At 27.6% G+C, this 20,317-nt stretch overlaps 4 protein-coding genes across 5 annotated transcripts; all 4 read right to left on the bottom strand.

Moving 5' to 3' along the window:
* Positions 1–333: 333 nt before the first annotated feature.
* Positions 334–2,918, bottom strand: LOC112686679 (gamma-soluble NSF attachment protein). 2 transcript variants are annotated; one of them, XM_025559076.1, is made up of 10 exons: positions 2,696–2,918; positions 2,544–2,611; positions 2,258–2,342; positions 1,854–1,871; positions 1,589–1,796; positions 1,420–1,490; positions 1,176–1,356; positions 958–1,107; positions 800–888; positions 334–354 (listed from the first exon to the last, which is right to left on the bottom strand). In XM_025559076.1, exons 1-9 carry the CDS (start codon positions 2,749–2,751, stop codon positions 808–810), a joined length of 918 nt encoding a protein of 305 aa, XP_025414861.1. In that variant the 5' UTR covers positions 2,752–2,918; the 3' UTR covers positions 334–354; positions 800–807. The 2 variants fall into 2 exon arrangements, with proteins under 2 accessions (XP_025414861.1, XP_025414860.1); XM_025559075.1 differs by lacking the exon at positions 334–354 and having other exon boundaries at positions 571–888.
* A 1,186-nt stretch (positions 2,919–4,104) lies between these two features.
* LOC112686676 (protein-glutamate O-methyltransferase-like) lies at positions 4,105–7,873 on the bottom strand. The gene is made up of 9 exons (XM_025559073.1): positions 7,516–7,873; positions 7,277–7,388; positions 7,124–7,211; positions 6,112–6,344; positions 5,879–6,041; positions 5,539–5,713; positions 4,787–5,020; positions 4,596–4,715; positions 4,105–4,444 (listed from the first exon to the last, which is right to left on the bottom strand). Exons 2-9 carry the CDS (start codon positions 7,348–7,350, stop codon positions 4,191–4,193), a joined length of 1,341 nt encoding a protein of 446 aa, XP_025414858.1. The 5' UTR covers positions 7,351–7,388; positions 7,516–7,873; the 3' UTR covers positions 4,105–4,190.
* Positions 7,874–10,863: 2,990 nt separating this feature from the next.
* On the bottom strand, positions 10,864–11,410 carry LOC112686677 (probable peptide chain release factor C12orf65, mitochondrial). The gene has a single exon (XM_025559074.1). It carries the CDS (start codon positions 11,383–11,385, stop codon positions 10,930–10,932), a length of 456 nt encoding a protein of 151 aa, XP_025414859.1. The 5' UTR covers positions 11,386–11,410; the 3' UTR covers positions 10,864–10,929.
* Positions 11,357–14,358, bottom strand: LOC112686686. The gene is made up of 4 exons (XM_025559089.1): positions 14,259–14,358; positions 13,180–13,575; positions 12,887–13,053; positions 11,357–11,446 (listed from the first exon to the last, which is right to left on the bottom strand). Exons 1-4 carry the CDS (start codon positions 14,356–14,358, stop codon positions 11,408–11,410), a joined length of 702 nt encoding a protein of 233 aa, XP_025414874.1. The 3' UTR covers positions 11,357–11,407.
* Positions 14,359–20,317: the final 5,959 nt, after the last annotated feature.

Here is a 20,317-nt window from a genome sequence, read left to right as displayed (position 1 = left end):
ATAAGAATGAAATATAAAAACAAAGCCATTACTTAAATCATATTGAGATACAACAAAAAATAAAGAACATACAAATATAAACAAGAAAAAACACTATTCACTAATTAATTTAGAATGTTACCCGAAAACATGGTAATATTACTATACAATAGTGACATCTAAACTTAAAATATTACAGTAAATAATATCATAGGAAAGCATCATCAACCAATCACAATTATATGTGATACTAAAAAATTCAGCCTTAAAAATATAAGAAATAAAAATTTCAAAATTCACTTCAGATTTAAAATTGTAGTATTTCAATTAAATGTTATCTGTGTATATTTAAAACTACTGAATCTACTTCTTAATCTATAAAAAATAAGTATTCATTAATAATGACTTAATTAAGTTTGATAATCAATATATGTTTACAATTATTTTACTATAGTTCTGATTATAATCCTAATGTAACATTATGTTTAAGAGATTGAAATCTACAAAAAAAAAAAATTGTAGATTCACATTTATTAATAATATATTTGAATTACATTATTTTTTTAAAAAATATGTATTTTGAATGAGCGATTTGAAATTGTTTATATCTCAATAAAATCTAATTTAATATTGTGTTTATCTGAGAAATATAGCATAAATGCCTATTTTTACTAATTTTTTTCTTTGTCAATAAATGTATATACAATTAATATTTATATTAATTAACTGAGATATAATAAAGGTTGAATTAAGTTTTTAGCTACTCTTGAATTCAATCTAAGAAAAAAAAATAATTTTAATAGAAAAAAAAAGTACATACATTCCACTTCAACAAAGACCTCCTCCAAAATCTGTTTGTGGCTTAACTATGTCATCATTATTTTCAACAACGTTCGTAACTTTTTCTTCCTAAAATTTCAAATATAAGAAATATATATCAAAACAGATGAAAAACATATAATGATTTTAATAACATACAGGTTCCTCTACCCATTTTTCAGCTAAATTCTTGGCAAGTATTGCAAACTCAACATCCATGTGTTTAATAAATGCACTGTTTAACATTCTTTTAATTTCAGCACTGTCACGATCGGAGTATGCAGTTACTAAACTATCGAGCATATTGATCTAGAGAAATACAAAAATGACATTGTTACCACAGCAAAAAAAAAAAAAAACTCTAAACTTGTTCATACTTCGGCCTGTTCACAATATTGCAGTCCATGGTCATGTAATACTTTTTTAGCAGCCACATAATCATCTTTAGCCAATTGCAATAAAAACAATTCAACGGCTACTCTGCCCATATTGGACGTTGAACCGCCTTCAATGGCAAGTCCGAACTGACGGTTTAATTCTTCTTCAGCATCTTCGTATCTAAAAATATTTATACATGATATGAATTATTGGAAAAAGAAATAATAAGTTATAAAACAATACCTTTTCAATTTAACCAATAATCGTGCAGCTTTATGGGTGTATTCCATTGCTTGTCCAATTGAATCTTCAGTCTAAAAATATTAATCAATAATAATAGATTTTCAGATCGGATTAAAACAGCTCAATCAATTAAGATTAGCTGATTAAAATTTAAATATTTACAACAAACCCCAGAAATGTTAGAAGCTTCTTTTAATAGCTTAATGGCTGAATCTGGATCTGTTTTTTGTAACATATCTGCGACTTTGCATAACAATAATGATGCACTTCCTGCGGATCCGTGTTGCTGGTAATAGTGACTAGCTTTCATTGCCAATTGAAAAACATCACTCAAATCGTCCATTTCCTTAGACAAAATTATGGCTTGGTCCATACACCTAAAGAAAAATACAATCAGTCTCGAAAAACAGATACATCAAAATTCTAACACTTACTTTGCAGCATGGAAAAGGCTAATAAGAAAATAAATTAAGAAAAATTTAAAAATATAAAGTCATATTAAGTATAACACATTAGTTCAGACAAATTTATAAATTAAAACTTAGTATATAATTTCAGAAAATACAAATTATCATTCTATCTTCATTAGTTTCAGAGTTTCATATTATTTATAACAAAAAAAAATTGCCTTAGAAAAACAATTAGTGCATTTAAGTAATAAAAACATAAAAATATTATTGCAATATAATAATTAAGGCAATTTCCTAAACTCTCTAAACTTATTTTTTGTAGACAACACAAAAATCCTAACTTGAAAAGTTCAGAAGCTTGTTAATAATCCAGTCCCAAATGATTTATACATAAGAGCAAGTTTGAATATTTTTGAACAAAAGGATACGATCCATGTTTTAAATAATTTTCTGATGCTTTCACAAGGCATTGCTTGCTTTCTTTGTAAGCCTTTCCGACTCTGAAGCATGTAGCTATAACATACACATACATTGTATGAGTAACAAACAATAATTATACGGTTTATTTTTTCAACAAAATTAAATTAAAATCAAACATCTAACGGTAGTTCATCTCATTCGTCTATTTACAATATTCAATAGACTAAATGAAAAGTTGGTGGTTTTAAAAACATTAAATCCCAGCTAAGGTATAAAAAGTTTTAGACGATTAACCTGCTTTAGAATATTCATCAGCCGCGCTATCATAATCAGGTACCCATTTCAGTAGTGACGTTTTGAGGCTAAAAACAACGAAACACAATTTTGGTTAGTAGACAAAGTCGTGGCTTGTTTGTATTCAATCTGAGACAAAAGTTTTTGTTTACTATTTCGCAGCTTTCTCCATACACTCCCTGCCTTCCTGAACCTTATCTTTAGACATGATCGCTGCAACTGAATCCTAGTATAAATCCTGACTAGACTCCAAAGTATTCTTACGAAAAATTCCTAAACGGGTTTTAAAAATATCACTAATGCAGTGAAGTGCTTCCCGTTTACGGTAAAATATGACCCATTACATGTTCAATATTTGAGGAACTGATAACAATATCAGTGGACAGTGATATCACGTACTATGTATATTCGTATGGTATATATGTAATGATATCTGGTTAGATCGCAGCAAGGTGGTGGTGTATTGATACACTCAGTGCTCGACTTGTAGGGGACGGAGTACACCAACTAATTTCAGAAATGTTAGTGTCCCCCTACTATTATTACGTTTATAATTATAACACCCAACAAGTTTTGGGGATGCTCTTTTAAAGTAAATAGAGTGCTCCCTCTTCAATTTTGCCAAGTCGAACACTGGATACACCCACGGTCTACAAAGATCTAAGACCGTGGACACACTAGGGAAAGGAGAAAATGAATCATTTGAATCGATTCAATAAATCGATTTGATTCAAATTAATCGTTTCTCTGAATCATTTGATTCACCAATATTAAACCTATACCTACAATTTTTTTTAAAAAAAATGTTCAACATTAATATCTCATTTGAATCTGTATTGCGTTTCCGAGTATGAAAAAACATTTTCTTGGATGTTTGTTGTATATTCATTCAAAGATGATTAATAATTTGAAACTTAATGATATTTTTATCAAATATTCTAATTTTCAACTGAAGATTTTTCATTTATGATTGTCAAAGATAATCGTAGTGAAAAAGCATTATGAATAATATTTTGTTAAATTATTGTATTGTCTAAGTATTAATTTTTGAATAATTAAAACCAGCAAACAATAATTTTTTAAAAATATTTATTCAATGTGGAAGCATTTAAATTCATTTTAATTTTACATGTTACCAAAATACAAAACATTTAGATATTCAGAAACACATGTTTATTGCTCTCAAAATTAAAAGAAAATAACTAAAATGATTGATTTTGTCAAAGGTTTGGTTTAAATTCAATCCATTTCACATAATTTGTTTTGAAGTATTTAACTTAAGTATATAACTTTCAACAATTTATCACAAATTACCAGTACTAAAAATCTGCATACAGCTGGGCTCAAACAATAAAAAAAGTTCAAACTTATTGTAAGAAGTATTATTTAATCGGAAATAATATAAAATTAATAAAATTATACTTTGATAACAGTTGTAAAGCTCTAAAAAAAATTTACATCAAATAGAACAGTATAAAAAAATTTAAATTAGAAAAGATATTTAACAATATTTAAAAATCAACACAAATTAAATTTTGATTTTGATGATATAAGTTCAACAAATATTAATTCAATAAAAATATTTAATTTTTATTTAATAGTAAAATTGACTAACTGAATCTAGTTTAACAAATGTATCAATGAAAACTATTTGCTAAAATGCACAACAGCATATTTGCCATTAGTTTGCCAATAATTGGTGGATGAAAGATAATCACTATTATCCTTGTCGTTTTCACTAATTTTATTTTCATAATCCAAATTAAGGCCACATATACAGTCACATTTTAAAATTCGTAAGGCCAAAATTGCTGTAGGCTGAAATCCACATAAAGCATCTTTAAATGTGGTTGATGGTAACCAATTTATATCTCCTATTAATTTTCGGTAATTTAAATCACCTGAAAATATAATTTAATTTTGTTATGCAGTAATACCATATATTTTATAAAAAAATATGGTATTAAATAAATACTAATATAAATTGAAATAAATTAAATTTTAAAAAATATATTTTTCTGAAAAGGTGAAACTTTTGTAAACAATACATACCTTTAAAAATAATTAATTGGGAACAAGATAATTTATTGTACAACTCGGAATTTTCAGTGGCCATTGCAGAATAACAATGTGGCAAAGTCCAAAAGTCCTCACACTCAATTACAAATTTACCTGTGTTAAAAAATAAAAAATATGTTAATATTCAAGCAAATATATCTAAATATAATAATAATAAAATTCACCAGTTTTGTAGTAACTGTTCCATTTCTTGCCAATATCTTGAAGGGACTTTGAAGAACATTCATTCTGTAAACGATTTAGAAAATTATCAAAATCTGGTTTTGTCACGTCTGACACAAACCAAGGTATAGATTTCCCGTGAAAAACAACAACGTCGGCTAATCCATAAGTAACAAAATAGTCTGCCAAACATAGATCGGTAAAAAGTTCATAAGCTGAATTATCCATAATAATATCTGAAAATTAATACCATAATTTTAGTAATAAATTCTAAGAATTATGTATACAAATATATATATATAAATATAACTTTATAACACATTAATGATAATCAATTAACTTTCGAATTCATATACTTAGAACTTAAAACCAAGGAAACAGTTAAAAAAAATATGGTATATTCACTGTAAGTTATTCAAATTTAAGTATTTAAATTTAATAATTTAATACAACCATTTATTTTGTTCTATTAATTTAAAATTATTCGTATAAAAATGCTATTAATCGTAAAGATTAAACACTAATCAAATAAATACAAGATATTAAAAATTATTTCTATTGTTTTTTTTTTTAATTAAGTAACTAAATTTGATATCTGAATTATCACCGCTACATACTGAATTTAATTAATTATTTAAATTAAATTTAAAAATTAAATTACTAAAATATAATTCCAATATTATTTTTGAATTTATTATGCAGTTAAAATTATTCCAAGTTGTAATTAACAATTTTAATCAAAATAAATATTCACCAATTATCTTAGGGTTTTTATTGTTTGATTTATTCAAAAAGTTCCATGTTTCTTCTGAATTATCAGCTAAAATATATTTATCTAATGACGCTATAGCTTCCAACGGATCTTCGGTAATATTTTTTGATTTTCCAATATTAAGAGATAAATCAAATCTATTACCCCACAAACAAATCTGCAATAGAATAAAAATATATGTATATATGAACAACAGTTGTTTGTTTTTAGTAAAATACTCATATAATATACATACATACATATTTTAAACATAAGTAACTAATAAATAAATAATAAAATGCTGAAATGTGTAGTGTAAACAAAATAACCATGTACAACTCACCTTTAAAATTTGCATGAAAAGAACTTTTAACTTTGTATTATCTAATTCTTTTTTAGAAAGTTGTGAGTTTAAAAATTCAGCAATGGTAATCATAGTTTTCTCAGATTCAGCAAAAGCTTTGTACTTCATTTGTTTGAAAGGATCATAAGTTTTTAATGTTTCTCTGTTAACACCAATATATTATATTGTAAAGTTGAATCCAAATAAACATTTTTTATGGTAAATTTACTAACGTTTTTTCAAAAATTTCTTTTATTCTTATGTACAAATAATTTTCAGTGAAAAGCCATTCTGTTTCAAACCATGTTACTGAGGAGTCCGTTTTAAATCTATTATCTAATATTTGGTTCCATATTAATAATAATGTAGAAGTACCATCAACTTTCCGCAGAGATTTATTGTCTAACAATTCAGAAAGTAATAGTTTTAATTCCTCCACTGTATTATTTACTTCATTTTTGTTATCCTAAAAAAAAAGATCAAATTATATAGAGAGAAAAAAAATTAGTTACTGTATCAACCAATGCAATTAAAATAAATTACTATAAAAAATAATAAGGTGGTATCCATACATTTTATGTATAAAAATGTTGGTTTGGTTAATTGACACCCAGCGGTTTTGTCGATATTGAACTTCCTGCACCCGATATTTTTAGAACATGGACAATTGATACTAAGCGATTATGATTACGATAACTACGAGTAGGTGCCTACAACCTATAGTCTATAGTTATTAGTTACTATTTAGTGCCTGTACTCTGTATTGTGTTCGTTATCCAACCATTTTAACATTTTAATTTAAAAGTTATTCATTCAATATGAACTCAGAATGTCCAATAGATAAAATTGAAATAATACAAAATTAATTATTAATGATTACATTTATGTTTTTCAAAAATAAGTGGATGATGGACTAAAGCATTGTAAAGGTAGTGTAACGACCAATTCATCCAAAACCAAAATTTTAAAATATCAACAACATTCTCAAAATGTATTTATATATCATTAATGTATCATATGCAATCAAACATTAAATTTTGATATAATAAGCTTATTATTAATTATTATACTGTATTATATTATATGCATTTATATTCGGTGTCAATTGTCCTATTATTGGGTGTCATATGTCTCAGGTATTAAATATACTAGATTCAAAAATGTTTTATTATAATAAAAATAAATTAGTAACTACCAAATTAAATACAATATAAATTAAACAAATATATTATGTAATAGTTTTACCAAATCAAATTTTTCTGCTTTTAATAAATTTATGATTTCAGAAAACACAACCGGCATTCTATTCTTTAGTGAATGATAACCAAAGCTTCTGAAAAAATAAAAAAACACACAAAATAATTAGTGAAGAGTACAGTTAAAAACAAAAATACTTACTTTTTGTACTTTCCTCTCAACGGTTCATTGATTGGAGTGTTTTGATCCAAAAACTGATGAATGTTGTTTACCATTTTGTTGTGAAAAATGTATTATTTTATTTATTTATATGCTATAAATCAATAATTAAAATAATATTTAAGTAACATCTATTAGAAACAACATTTATTTATTTATCCTGTGGTATATTTTAACATATAGAAACAACATTTATATATAGTAATATACTGTAACAATACCTATGTAAAGCCAAATATAAATTGAAAATATTTAGGGAATCGAAAAATGACCAAATATCTTCTGTATCACAATTCATTAAAAACCAAAGATAATATTTTTTCGATTGTTATAAAGTTATATTTCCATTCTAATTTTGATTTTATGTAGTCAGCAAAGATCTATGGGAGATAGTAGACCGTTGTACTCGATGACCTCTGCGTCCTATTAACTATAGAGCCAAGTTAAAGACAAGGACATCGGGCATGTGAACAGCTACGTCCGAAAACTGTGTAGACTTAGTTTAAGAAAATTAATTATGAACAAAATAGGTATTATGTTTATGATATATTTGATATTCGTACTGTTAATTATTATATTATCAGTCTTTATTCTCAGGTGAACCGGCTTATTGATAACTGATAAATACAGTTACAAGCACGTTTATAAGCAATGGTCAGCAATCTTTTTGGACCCTTGGGCTTCATTCACAAATTAAAGAGGGTTCGCGGGTCATGCAATACAAAAATTCACATGATACTCAATGAAATTTCCTAGTTTTGGAATTTAATGCGGGCCATATAAAAAGTGACTTGCTGATTATAAGGAAAATTATTTAAGTGCAATGATCGTTTTTCAAAAAAATATATATAATTCGAGTGAGTACGGGGAATGCGGATGATTCATTATATCGTAGGAAATTAAAAATCCATATGTTAAGTAGGTACATAAAAACTTCCAGTTATATTTAACTTGCACTATTTCTTGTCAGCGCCGACTCGATGGATTTTAACATGGACAGGGGCGCAGTTTCAATGAAAAAACTGGGGGTGCTGAAGCCCTTTTATCTTTTTCATGTTCCTTAATGGTTATAGACACCCGAAAACCGTACAATTCAACAGTTACTAAAATATTTGGTAAATATATGAATACTTCTAAACTTAAATTGTTTACTTTAATTTTATATTTTTATTGCACGTATAACGAATTACCTGTCTGCAAACACAAATGTTTTATCACATGATCACTTTTAGATTCTGACTGAAGCGAAGAATATTATGGTTTTATAATTATGTTTGTATTTTATTTGTTTTACATTTACATTCAACTTTTTCGGATAGAAATACTGGCCCAAGAATTTTTTCTAGGACTTTTTTAGATTTTAAATTGGAACTTAAGATAAGTCATTTTTTTAAATCATAATAGTTTTTCTAAAAGTGAGGAAAAAACTGTCCTGTAATGGTAAAAATACGCTGTAAATGAGACTTTCACATTTCAAAATGTAGTTATTTAGTCATAATTCCAAAAGTAATATGGCTAGAAACTTGAAACTTTTGCCCTATAGCAAAGAAATTTTTTTTTTCGTATTGTGAAATATTTTTGTATAAAATATTTATTGTATAAAAATTTATATATTTATACAAAAAAAACTCAAAAACTATTATGTTTTTCTATACATAATGAGTAATGAGTATTTAAACGTAAATTAACATAAACACATTTGGGGGTGCTAATTTCGAAAATGGGGGTGCTAAGCACACTCAAGTCCCCCCAAATTGCACCTATGAACATGGACGTAATTTAAATGTATATTATGTCTACGGATTTTGTGTGGAATTCTGCGGGGCTCCACATATATTTATTTTATTTTTTTGTAATTTCATTTATAATTTTGATTTTCGTCGATAGTATCAATAAATAATACTTTTTCGCAACAATATGAGATTATTTAAAATTAAAGTGATATTTGTGGAACAGTATGCGAGGCCCAGTGCAATCACGCTGCTCTCTACAGGGCACTGGTTTTAGTAGGTAGTGATGATAAATTTAAAACAGTACGTTAAGTATTGATTTGTGACAAAGATCTAGATTAATGATATTAATCATAATCAGGGATCGGGACATGCAGTACTTAAATTCATTAAAATAAGTTCTTAAAAACCAGGTACGGCACTAAAATTTTTTTCCAGGGTGGCAGAGTGGGGCAAATATTTTTTTTACATGGGCTTAGGTTTTTTCAATAAATACTGAAATTATTTAAATAAAATATAAATATATTCGAATCATATAACATAATTTAGCTATTATTATTTTTGTGACATACAACCAAAATTAGATGAAAAAAAATGGTAATAAATCACAAGTAAATAAGCACCTAATTATAAAATCAAAAATAAATAAATCTATATATTATTATAAAAAAAGTCTAACTTTGACTTTTGAGTAAATAATAATAATATTGTTTATGAATTTTCCAAAAAATAAAATGTAATTGATATTTATAAATATTAAACAAAAAATCAGGGTTTGGTCAGTGGCCTAACGTCATCGTTTATAATCAGATATGCAAAAAAGCAAAAATAATCAGAATAACAGGAAATAAGAATTTTTTTAAAAAATCATTGAAAAAAGCATTTTCAAATTTCATAATTGAACGAATTATAACACTTTCTCAAAACTCTGCTACATTTTATGTCAAACCACAAAAATAAGCAAATGCTTTTAGTCCTGAGCCTTGATTATAATTATCTATAATTCAATGTCAAAAGACTTAATTTTAATAATTTTAATCTATTCATTCAATATTCCAATTTTGACAAAAATCAATCCATTTCAGTTTTAATTTGTAAAAACACTGCTAAAATATAAAAAATCGACTAACTGAATTTTCACTAATGTCAAATTTAAATTTATTTTTCTAGCACTTAGATATAAAAACATCAAATTACAATCAAAATATAATTCCTGTTTTTTGTCATTTTAAAAATAAATTTTATATTTTATTCAATCTTGCATACAAATTTTTTTTAATAAGATTTTTAATTTGTTACAAATTTTGTTAGATTAATTAGATTCAATGCAAAAACATAATAATAGCTTTTATAGTCTGATAAAAATAAATAATGTATTAATTAAACATTGGTACTTATTATTTTTAATTTTAGATTCAGTTTCTGTTCGTAATTATATCTCTTAGTCTTTAAATATATTTTAAAGGTAAATTTGCCAATGATAAACTATACATTTTACTACTATTATTTAATAATTCATTATATTTATGTATTAAAATCTGACATCAATCATGGAATATACCATTTATTTTATCACTAAAACTTACAGTTTATAAATTTCAGTTTAAATATTGTTGCAAACAAATTATAAGACAATAATAAAATATTTTATTGACTATATCATATAATATATTGATTAGTTAACTTCTCTTTGGACAATGACATTTGTTAAATTATAATTAAATAATACAATTCGTACAAATGTATTATACTAATACTATTTTCAGTTTTTAAGGATGAACTTAGGTTGATTAAAATGAACAATAAATATTAATAAAAGTTTATTTTTAATATAATGGTAAGAACATTTTAATAATTTTTAATTTTTATCAACAGAATACAAATAAACTAGAGTTACAACAATAATTATGGTTTGAAACTACTTTCTCTTTCAATCCAGTCTTTTTTCAATGTTTCTAATTTTTTTCGTTTCCATTCTTTTTGAGCATTCTTTTTATCATTAATTATTTTTTTTTGTGCTTCAATTGAATCATTACCATTCTCTAGAGTGTCTAATTTTAAAACCAGTTTTTCTCTAGCTAGCTTTCTGTTATCTTCAACACATCTTGATTCATGGCATTTAATCACAATTCCAGAAGGTATATGTTTTAATACAACACAATTTGAATTTTTATTGACGGCAGATCCACCCGGACCACTACCTTTCACAAACATTTCTTCAAGATCATTTTCATTTAAAATAGGAAGCTTAGAACGATCTATAGTTTGTTTTAGATTTGATGGAGTTAAGCTTATCCTTCTTATATTAGTTACACTAATCTTAGTGTACAAAGGTAATGATCTGCACAGTAACGAAAACATGAGTGTAATGAAAATATATACTTTAAATGATTGATTTTCTTTTTAATAATTCTTGCCCTTTCTGTAACAGATATAAAATAAAAAAAATTTAATGTATATTAATTATTACAGCAATCTTCTTTTAATTCACCTTCACCTTTCTCCCAACTATTTGGAGTTGGCCTCCTTCCCTTATTCTAAACCTCTATTCGTCTCGATTTTTTATATCCCCTATGCACACACCAACAGCCTTTGTATCATTCACAATTATATTCAACCATCTTTTTTTTTTGTGTTCCTCTTTCTCTTTTCCTTTCAATGTTCATTTTTATAACCACTTTTATTGCTTTTGTTTTATATTGACTCATCACATTCCCAAACCATTTGTCTATTTTCTCTCATCTTGTCCACTATCGATGCTCTATGTATATACTACCTTCCTCATATTCATTCCTTATTCTATCTTCTCTTGTCACTTCACTCATCCATCTAAGTATTCTCATTTCCGCAACAGTCATACTCTGTTATATTCTTCTGTCAACCACCCAACACTCAGAACCATATAGCATAGTTGGTTTTACTACACTCCTGTAAAATGTAACTTTCAGTTTCATTGGAATTATCTTAAGACATAAAACCTGACGCTTCTCTGCATTTCATCTAACTGCACTTAATCCTATTTTATACATCCATGCTAAAGCCCTGTCCTTTTTCTACAAATGTTATGCCTTATATCTACTAACTATGAACACCCATTTTTTATTAGAATATATCCTATGTAGCTTTTGATAGCAGTAAAACAAAAATTACATAACATAACGGTATAAAAGTTTTAAATTAAGTTAAATATTAAGTTTACAATTTAAATTAAAAAAACTGTATAAGAATTAAAAAAATCCAGGAATATTAGATTTAAGTTTTGTTCTGGTAACAAAAAATATTTACAAATGTTTTAAAATCAAGATAAACGTTGTAAGAGTTATACAGTAGCCTTTTATGTCGATTTTTCATAAATATCATGATGGAAATAATTATTTTAGTATTTGTTTATTAAAATAACTTAACCAAAGAAAAAAAGTTATAAATTTAATAATCTTAACTAATTCACACAGGTGTATTACCTGCTTACAAGATGCTAACTAGTTACTAAAAATATTACAAGCACATCTACAAAAATATATTTAATTTATTTAGGTATATATGTAAAAAGTAAAATGCAATGTGATATAAAGATATTTTTAAAATAATATCTATAAAAGTGATAGAATACATAATCAACAGCAAGTTTTTTAAAATTTAAATTATTTGAACGTAGAATTATAAAAATTATGACGTTGAAATTTAAGCATACAAGGAAATTCTTCATTCATTTGATTACTTTTGAAAAATAACTTAGCTTATTATTAAGTCGATAACTTGAATAGGTACATTGTACATTATATCCAATTTAATGTATCAAATCAAGTATTTGGTCCGACATATTTTAGATAAGTTTGTAGCCGCACTAGTATAGTGAACTTACATCGTAGAAAAATTGAATCTCATCGGGTTTAACTAATTCTTTATTATCCAAAAATTCTTGTTTTATTCGACTTTTATAATAATTTTTGTCGGTAAGTTTTAAACTACAGCCATACTTCAAAAGTTCTTTATACAATCGCTTTACTTGTAAACGAGTAATAGTCATATCTAAAAAAATAAAAAATAACGAAAATAAAATAAAAATAACCGTCGTCCGTTAAAAAAAAAAAAAAAAAAAAAAACGCATTGCAATAATAGAATTATTTTTCGCGACGACCTCGGGGGTTCACTTACCTTCACCACGAAGGGTTTCAAAACATTTACGCAGACGTATCGGAGAGCGAAACGGTCGGCCAAGGATTATTACGGGGGCGATCAGTGAGACGCACAAGGCTGACAAACGGGCGAGGCGGGTCAACGCGAACACCAAGTACGCGATATGTGATCGGGAGACCGATCCGAGATCCAAGTTGCAACAGTCGGATCCACGCGAGGCAGTCGGACACGGAGCAACCAACGTGCCTGTGCTGTCGGCGTGATACGAAGAATGATAAGGATTTAATCTGTCGTACGATAAGGGAGCGGGAGGGATCAATACTACCAACAATTTGGACGATTCCTCTCCGTTCGCGGATATAGAAAATAAGTGGTTGCGCCACAGAGTCGCGTTTTTACCCGGGAGGCAATTGCCTCGGGGCGGCAAATTTTTGAGGATCAACATAAAATAAAAAATATATATGTATAATTTTTATGACTGTATAACTATAATACATATTATTTCTATTACATATGTTATTTTTTATTTTGAATTGCAATTTTTTTAAGGGCGGCATATTTTAATTTGCCCCGAGGTTGCTACACAGCTTAACGCGGCACTGGTTGCACCCCAGAGTAGATGAGATTATCTTTTCTGTAGTTGCGCGACGAGCTTATAGATTATATAATACGGATGGAGCCATACCCTATCTCACCCGTGTAAACAATTTAAAACAAATATAAGCGACAAGTCTCTTCGAGATACGTTGTCAACGCATATGCAAGTATACTCGTCGCATATTTATTTTATAAATAAACGCGGTATATAATATTCAAATAAAATAGAATATTACTATACAAACTGTACGAAAACAAATGTAGGAACAGCTGTATGTTTGTGGATTTTGAACAAAGTTTATTAATTAAGTAGTATAAGTAGAATAACATACCTACGACTTTTTTTTTGTCGTCATTATCATCATCTTTACAAAATATAATTGACAGCGCTCTTAATCCAGCACTTTTCTTTTCGAGATTGTATTCGAACATTCTCGAGATATTATGTTTCATATTGTAGGCCGTTTTTTGGTCTACTAAAACCTAAAACTAAAACTAACCTGTCTTATGACGGTCTAAACCCAGCTCACGTTCTTTTAGGCGGGTGAACAATCCGACGCTTGGCGAATTTTGCTTTACATTGATAGGAAGAGCCGACATCGAAGGATCAAAAAGTGACTTTGCTATGAACGCTTGGCTACTTCAAGCCAGTAATCCCTGCAGTAAATTTTTCGACACGTCTAGCTCAGTGACGTAGCGTAGGTTTTAAGAAAGTGTAAGCAGAAAAATTAATTTATTGGAAATTTATTAGTAATTTTATAGTCAACTACATTTAATTGATAAAAAATATATACAATTTCTTTTAACTTTATTTTATAACATTTAACAATTTATGTATAAATTATAATTTTATTTAAATAATAAATCAATTATTCTTGGTGTTTTGGTAAAGTCTTCAAGAACGTCGCCATAGAAAGAATTTGGAACCACAAAAATCACAAAAAGTTTGGTAACTTTTTGCCTTTTAGATCCAGATTGTGTCTCGGAGTTTAAATAATGTTTCGATTTTTCCTAAGTACTTAGGTTTTTCCATATTTCAAGGTTTTTTGGCTATTTGGCATATATAATGTATACTTCAATTTCATCGGGTATATTATCCATAATTTTAGTGTTCCTATGATTAAACTGATGTAGGTACATTTTTTTTATGGAAACATTACGAAAGATTGAATGTTTGACGAAAAAATAAAAATGCGATCGTTTATAATTTATCATTATACGCAGTGTGTCGGAAAAGTTCCCGGACTTTCTCTCCAGCGTCTGTACAAATGAAGCAATCTATCAAACAAAACTGATACCGTGTAGCTACATTTATCAATAGTATTATTACAAAATTGTATCACTTTCCGTTCAGTATTTAACGAGTTAAGACGTATTTGAGGAACGCGTATTGTTGTCGCATGTGCAAATCGCGAAACGAAGGAAAAATTCACCCGGATTGAGCCATGCGGACGACAGACGTTTCGTCAGAGGGTCGTATTGGAAGCACCAACTCTCGTCACCGGTAACAATTGATGAAAGGAAGTTTGGATCCGCATCACAAGTCATGACAACAATCGACGCAACGCTCCTTTTGCTCCGGCGTTAAAAAATGAAGAACAAAAAGCGAGACTCCTTTCTACGGTGCATTTTTTCCTTCAAAATCATCGTCACACTATCCTTACTAATATTCAGTTTGTCTGATAACATTCTGAAAGATCTTGGTTTAGCAGCGCGCGTACACGAGCCTCGTTTTCGTCGGTAACAGCTGTTGTGAGCCGGCCACTTCTTTCATCGTCTTTTATAAAGGTATTACCTTCCTAAAACCGCTCGAACCACGTATAAACAGAAGAGCATGATACACCTTCACCAAAAGTAGTGTCAATCATTTTTCGTGTTTCCTTAAAACTTTTTTTGAGTATAACACATAATTTAACTGCGGAACGTTGTTCGAATTTTTCCTCCATTTTGCGATTTGCACATGCGACAACAATATGCGTTCCTCAAATACGTCTTAACTCGTTAAATACTGAACGGAAAGTGATACAATTTTGTACAAATACTATTGATAAATGTAGCTACACGGTATCAATTTTGTTTGATAGATTGCTTCATTTGTACAGGCGCTGGAGAGAAAGTCCGGGAACTTTTCCGACACACTGCGTATAATGAAAAATTATAAACGATCGCATTTTTATTTTTTCGTCAAACATTCAATCTTTCGTAGTGTTTCCATAAAAAAAATGTACCTACATCAGTTTATTCATAGGAACACCAAAATTATGGATAATATACCCGATGAAATTGAAGTATACATTATATATGCCAAAAAATCTTAAAATATGGAAAAACATGCAAAATAGAACTTCCCATATTTACCTTGAAATGGATTTTTATGTTATCTTGTATTAAATACAACTTAACAATATTGATAAACAAATGTATGAACATATATTTATTATAGTCATTATTTCATTCAGTTTAACTGTATTTTGTGTATATAGAAGATGGAAAATATGAATAAAATCAAAAATAGAAATTGTCTCAACTTTGAGATGCTCGTACTTTAACAGTTTAACAACGGTTTTTTGAATTTGAAGAGCGGAGGCTGTTTTAATCGTTATTGTAATACATGCGTGCGCACGTTTGTTCAACAATATCTAACAATAATATTTTAAATACATTTTACACATTTCTTTTTGTAATAGTTATCCAATACGACGAAAGAAAGACCGTCTCCGATCTACAAACTAATAAATTAGTCAATGATTTTGGCGAAAATATATCTTCTATATAAATAGTGTATTAGTAAGTGTCGATTTAAGCTCTATGTCTCTGCCCCCCCCCCCCTTTAGAAAATCTAAAATAAAATTATGTCATTCGTTTGTGCTGGTTTATGCTTTCAATCGTGTCATTTATGCTCAATTCCTTCCCGAGAAATACAACATTTTTTTGTTGAATTGAAATTACTCTTTTTTTTTTTTTGGCAAACCAAATAATTTACGGATATGCACATACTAAATTATATACTAAAAAGAAAAAAATTATTATGTGGACAGTTATCATCAGCGACGCGAGAAGAAAATTATTATTTCTACAAAAGGAAGTAGCTGGGGTACATTTCATTCCCTAACTTTCAAAGTTGTATTTTTCGGGAAAGAGTTGAAAAAAAAACACAAAAAACACAAACGACGGGATTGAAATCACAAACTAGCACAAACGAAGTACGAACGAATGACATAATTTTGGTTTTGAATTTCCGTGGTGGCGGGCTAAGCATGTCCCCCTCACACTTTTAAAGTCGGATAGCTTGAAGAGGGGTTGAACATAAACGATGTGACTGAAAGCACAAACCAGCACAAACGATTGACATAATTTTGATTTTGAATTTTTAAAGTGGGGGGGCCAGGAACATAAGGCCGTCGATTTATTCACACTTAAAATTTAAGTACGGTTACCAAGTCTAGGGAGGTTTTTAGTTGTTAGGGGGGTGAAATAGACTGACCGATCTCGAGTAGATATAATAATAAATTCAAATCAGTTTTAAATAGTATTATCGCATTACTACATCGATCAGTATGATGGAATAAAAATTGGATGTTTGGCTAAAATAACTGTCCGTCACCGATCCCTTTAAGTATTAAAATTCAACCCGTGCTTACTATATGTCGAAAACTTTAAAGACTGTTTCCTACCGTAGGTTGGGATCTGAGTCATCGTTTTTAGTAATTTAGTGTCCCACCCGTATACAGAGTTACTCGTACGGTAAAATCTGTACTTTTGATTCGGCGCCAATTTACTTCTCGTTTTTAAATAATGTTCTCGACCTTCTCCGTTCTGGCTTATACCTGCGGCATATTCAACATCACGTATTATTGTGTATTAAATGCATATTATTACCGTGCAATGCGGTATGACTATTAATATGTTTTTTCGATTTGATTTGTCATAAGTAGGGCTCATAACTTATAGCTCTAAAAAAAGTAGTTATAAGCGCTATAATATGCTCTTAAAAATATTAATATAAGCGCTTAAATAAGCACTAAAAATACAATAATATAAGAAAAAAAAATTTCGTGTAAAAAAAATGTTCTTAAAAAATTATTAAAAAAACATGATGTGAAAGAAAAAAATTTAAATTCTTATTATTAAAATTCCGATCGCGTCGCTATATGATATAAATAAGTATATAATTTAAACCATAAGAAAAAGATAATTAGTTAATTAACATGAAATAATTACAAATATTAAAATTAATACTACTGTAATTACTGGTTATCATAAAAAGCAAAATAGCAAATAACAAATTTCTAAATATGCAAGAATAAATTTGCAAAATAGCACTTAAACTTTGAAATATACAAAAGTATGCAACATACATTTTTGCATTTAGCTTCTTAGTTATCTAAAACAAATGTATAGCTCATGTAGGTATTTCTAGAACCTCTCAAAAATAATTGTAAGTGCTATAATTTATGAGCCCGGGTCATAAGCATTCGGAATTTACCGTTACAATTATTGGTCATGTAGATATGAACCACGCAATTTCATTATTTCATTATTTTCTTATTTTTGTGAACAACATTTAAAAAACGCCACGTTTTATAACAATGTTTGATTTAATGTGATTAATGTTTACGGTTATAAGTAAATTATGAATAATGAGAAATTCGTTTAGGTACTATTTGGTCTAAATGACAAGATTTTCTAAAAAATGTATACTGCATTAAGTTTGTAAATAGTATATGTAGTGTATTATAAATAAGTTAAGAAAATACACTTTGTTGGAAAATTAATAATGCCCAGGTTCTGAATGAATTTTATAACAATAAGCTATAATATTCCATACAGGATTTAAAATGAATTTGGCAATATATATATATAATATAATCATGTGTTATAAACCTAAATATATTAAATATTTCTTTTTGCAAATAATGTATATTATATTTGATAAAATGTTACTATTTTTTAATATTGGCTAATTTGGATTCACATAAATCCTACGGATATAGGACACACTTATGTTTAAAAACCTAAAAATAATAATCATAGAAACCAAAATTTTTACTGAATGCTAAAAATTGATTTCTTAGATATAGTAGGTATAATTCCAAAATAATTTGACATTTTTCGTTATGTAGTATTTTTTTTTTTTTTTTGCTATTAATAGATATTTGTATTTTTTTTTTCTTTCAAATTTCATAAAAAAATTTTATTTTAATAAAAAAATATTCAAATTGTAAAAAAAAGTTCTTTACACGTTAATACGTCATTCTTACAAAAAAATATACTGTATACTTGTATGTTGTCACAATTTTGTTTAAAAGCGTTTTTTAAACGTAGACAAAATTTGATAACGAATCAAGAAAGTAAAAAAATGAACTTCCGAATGTATGAATTACAAAACCACTTATTTTTAGAATCGATTCTTCCTTTTGATATCCAAAAAATGGAATCTCCGAATAAAAATAAACTGTTTTATATTGTTGGATTGACATTAAGTGCTCTAATTTACCAAAGAATTATTTTACAACGACTTTACCTTTGTACAGTCGATTTTTAACATCAGTAGGTACCGGATACATGTATGATAATGGCTTTTTTTGTCTCTGGTCTTCGGTATTTTGAGACAACTTATTATTATTTTTTTTTGTTCTTTAAGTCTAACATTATCCGTTTGATTTCGATCCTTCTTAATTCAGTATTGTCGTCCAGTTCACCCATTTCGACCAATATTGATATTGGTATTTTTAACTTATTATTCATTTTGAATTTTTGATTTTTAAAGGAGAATGAATTAATGAATACAATTTAAATTGTTAAAGAAATTATTGCAACTAAGTTAAAATTAATTACTGTAATCTGTTAATGAAAATTGTTAGTTGCCTAGTTTTTCAATAACTAAGAAATTTAAAAATGCATAGTTACTATGACTATAATAGCTAGTATAATAATATGTTTATTACATATATTTCAGATGAAGTCATAGAGGTATTTGATTCATATTAATTTAAAAAAATTATAATAATCGATAAATGCTTTTTGATTACCTCCTAGATACATTTATTTTTATTAGTAAACTTTCCTTTTTCGTCTTATCCATGCCTTCAGTAGCTTACTGACGTTTCAGATCCATAGCAGGCTTCACCTTCGAATGTATGACAATCGGAGGCGTCATTTAAACTTTTGAAATGGTAGGGCAGCTTATTAAATCTGCCGACTTCATAATATTTAAAAAAAATATGGTTACCTATATATTTAAATATTTAATATTTATGGACGATAGACTTTCATTAAATATTTTTTCGGAACAAAACATGTAAGGATTAGTAAAGATGTCATGATGATAAACAAATAACATGAAACATTTCGATTTACCAAATTAAATAATAACATTAAAGATAGTAATTTATTAATTTACTTATCCTACAGGATATATGTTACCTATCAATAGGTTTAATGGAATAATAATATAAATCTAATTAAATACTTATAATTTTATTATTTGTACGTTTAATACTTTACAGAACTTTTTTACAAAAACATAAATTGTACCTCAAATATAATGTACCGTAGT

Source organism: Sipha flava, unplaced genomic scaffold (assembly GCF_003268045.1).
Source record: "Sipha flava isolate LNK unplaced genomic scaffold, YSA_version1 322_pilon_pilon, whole genome shotgun sequence".
Lineage (NCBI taxonomy): Eukaryota > Metazoa > Arthropoda > Insecta > Hemiptera > Aphididae > Sipha > Sipha flava.
This window is presented reverse-complemented; position numbering and strand designations above follow the sequence as displayed.

Excerpts from the sequence above, each read along its gene's own strand:
- LOC112686679 (XM_025559076.1), bottom strand. The coding sequence starts at position 2,751 with ATGTCTAAAGATAAGGTTCAGGAAGGCAGGGAGTGTATGGAGAAAGCT. Across the intron at positions 2,612-2,695 it reads ATGGAGAAAGCTGCGAAATA|CCTCAAAACGTCACTACTGA; the intron begins GTAAACAAAAAC and ends CGTTGTTTTTAG. Across the intron at positions 1,357-1,419 it reads TTATTGGTTAAATTGAAAAG|ATACGAAGATGCTGAAGAAG; the intron begins GTATTGTTTTAT and ends AAATATTTTTAG.
- LOC112686676 (XM_025559073.1), bottom strand. The coding sequence starts at position 7,350 with ATGGTAAACAACATTCATCAGTTTTTGGATCAAAACACTCCAATCAAT. Across the intron at positions 5,714-5,878 it reads TTTTCATGCAAATTTTAAAG|ATTTGTTTGTGGGGTAATAG; the intron begins GTGAGTTGTACA and ends ATTCTATTGCAG. Across the intron at positions 4,716-4,786 it reads GAACAGTTACTACAAAACTG|GTAAATTTGTAATTGAGTGT; the intron begins GTGAATTTTATT and ends TTTTTAACACAG.
- LOC112686677 (XM_025559074.1), bottom strand. The coding sequence starts at position 11,385 with ATGTTTTCGTTACTGTGCAGATCATTACCTTTGTACACTAAGATTAGT.
- LOC112686686 (XM_025559089.1), bottom strand. The coding sequence starts at position 14,358 with ATGTCGGCTCTTCCTATCAATGTAAAGCAAAATTCGCCAAGCGTCGGA. Across the intron at positions 13,576-14,258 it reads TTTAGACCGTCATAAGACAG|GCAATTGCCTCCCGGGTAAA; the intron begins GTTAGTTTTAGT and ends TGCCGCCCCGAG. Across the intron at positions 13,054-13,179 it reads TGAAACCCTTCGTGGTGAAG|ATATGACTATTACTCGTTTA; the intron begins GTAAGTGAACCC and ends TTATTTTTTTAG.